Source organism: Dendroctonus ponderosae, unplaced genomic scaffold, assembly GCF_020466585.1.
Source record: "Dendroctonus ponderosae isolate FM_Combo_2020 unplaced genomic scaffold, Dpon_F_20191213v2 Dpon_F_20191213_5, whole genome shotgun sequence".
NCBI lineage: Eukaryota > Metazoa > Arthropoda > Insecta > Coleoptera > Curculionidae > Dendroctonus > Dendroctonus ponderosae.
The window spans coordinates 10,786,583-10,788,901 of record NW_026018715.1 but is presented as its reverse complement, the minus strand read 5'-3'; the positions used below and the strand labels follow the sequence as shown (position 1 = coordinate 10,788,901).

The following is a 2,319-nucleotide window of genomic DNA, read 5'->3' as shown; positions in this document are numbered from 1 at the left end:
TCGTTGAAGCTTTTCCATCAGCGCATCAAACTTCTTCTTTAGGCGATTAGTTGCTACTGCTTTGGCCACCATCATTCGGTCAGCTGTTAATCTATCCACTTTTTCCCAATGAATCCAGTACATTTTGTTGGCTAGTTCTATATTGACAGGTAAGAGTCTACTGTGAATATGTGCAAGATCTCGACGGGTTTCATGTATCCGTTCCCGTAAAAGAGCTCGTTCCGCCCGGTTGTAGATATTCTTGGCCTGGTTGGTTCTGAAGTATCTCTTCATCTTCAAGAAGGTTGGAATGATCTTCGTTTCACGGCATCGTAGCAAGAAAGCCAGTGAACACAGGAGCTGCGCCTTCTTCTTACGCAGGTTTTCCAGTTGTCGAATCAGTCTCGATGTATCCTCCCCGTAGAGGCGTTTTATCAGACTATGAAGGCTTTCACGGCCGGTTAAATAACATTTAGGAATGTTTTCCGGGCTTTGAAGCCGTGGACTATAGGAATTTCTTCCTGACGTTTTGTCCACAACTGCGGTGGACATTATCAAAGGCGATGAGGCAGTGGACGAAGTGATCTCCAGTGCTTTCCGACTCAGACTGGTTCAACTGCTGGATTCCCCGTCGTATTTATGCAGCCCTGAATTGTCATCCTTTGCATGAAAATGCTCCGCGCTTTTAAGGAAAACACACTGAATATTTCCTGTTGCGCCCCGTTAAACTTGCAGCATATCCAGACGCTTTGGCAAGGCCTTCCAAGTGATCGTTCTGGTTCCTTCCAGGATAATCATTGTCTTCGGATCAAGATCTTAGGAGACTGCTACTACTGTGTTTCGGGACTGCCGGAGCCTCGCTCAGATCATGCACACTGCACTGTGGAAATGGGGCTGGACATGATCGACGCCATTGCTAGTGTAGTGGAGGCCACTGATGTCCAGTTGAACATGCGGGTCGGAATCCATTCTGGGCGTGTTCTTTGCGGCGTCCTCGGGCTCCGTAAGTGGCAGTACGACGTGTGGTCAAACGATGTCACCTTGGCCAATAACATGGAGGCTGGAGGAGAGCCAGGGTGAGCATCGACTTCCTCAGTCTTCTGGGCTTGGGGATTTATGCCTCCCACACCTTTTCCAGACGCGTGCATATTACTCAAGCCACCCAAGACTACCTGGGAGGAGAATACGAGGTGGAACCAGGAAATGGGGGCTCGCGCAACCAATACTTAAGGGACCATTGCGTTACCACCTACTTCATTGTGCCTCCAGCCAGAAGACGAAAGGTATGAAAGTATCCGTGTGGCTTTGTCTAACAACCGCGTAGATTTAACCGTACACTCGCCAAGAACCACACATTGAACCTACACACTATTTTTTTAATCAATATCTTCCCGCATTGTGTGTTCCCTTGTCGTTATCTTAGTCCGCAATCCTGGATGTTGTTTGAATGAAATTGCGGGCAAATTTCGTAATAGCTTTCTGACAAACCGATAAAATGGGGCTAACAGCAGAAGAAAAACGTGGATAATCTAGCAGGTAAGTACAGCCTCAAGTAAGTTTCTGGGGTCCAAACGAAAAAACTGGGAACAGCAAGTTGTAACCTGCGAGAAGAGGAATGTTGCTTTGATTAGGTCAATAAAAACATAAAAAAGTCAATTGCAAGAGCAAAGATCGAAATGGGAACATTCTAGGAAATGTTAAAGACAGGGGCGGATCCAGCTTTAAATTCAGGGGGGGTTATGTAGAAAAAATACAGTCTTCAGTTGTCTATGAAATTAGAAAAATTATCGTCGTTTCGTGCAAGGGTGGCGTAAGATTATTGCAAAATTTCATGTTTTCCGTCCCGTTTTGCATGTTTCTCGGAAGCTAAATGAGCAAGAACGCTCGTTTTTACATCATTCCAAAGATAACTAAATGGCCTTTTTAGAAAGTGAACCATCGATAAGGAAATGTTGGCAGTTTTTTCAAAAAATTCTTGAATTCAAGAAGTTTTAGATTTGCGTGGTTTTTTTTTGAGTTGCAAAATCCACTTGAACATAACGCTGCTTTTTTCGAAGTTTCTCAAGAACCATTCGAGCCACAGAATTCATTTTGGCATCGTTGGATAGAGAATTGAAAAGTCGATTCAGTCCTAACAACGTGAGTGAGGAAATTCGAATAGTTTTGACCCAGAAAGCGAAATTTGAATATCAGACACTTAGGTGCAAGATTATGCCAAAATTTCATGCTTTTCGTCCCGTTTTTGCTCATTTCTCGGAGGCAAAATGAGCAAGAACGCTTATTTGTACGTCATTCTAAAGAGAAATAAATGGCCTTTTTAGAAAGTAATCCATGGATGGG

The 2,319-nt window shown here is 44.1% G+C and overlaps 1 protein-coding gene across 1 annotated transcript in view; it reads left to right on the top strand.

Annotated features, from left to right (window-relative positions):
• LOC109546607 (Ca(2+)/calmodulin-responsive adenylate cyclase) overlaps nt 1–2,319 on the top strand; it is a gene marked incomplete at its 3' end in the record, with an annotated part of 72,167 nt that overhangs the window by 32,200 nt on the left and 37,648 nt on the right. The window contains 2 exon segments of the mRNA XM_048666444.1: nt 769–1,055; nt 1,118–1,262. Of these exon segments, the coding sequence (XP_048522401.1) occupies nt 769–1,055; nt 1,118–1,262 (432 nt within the window).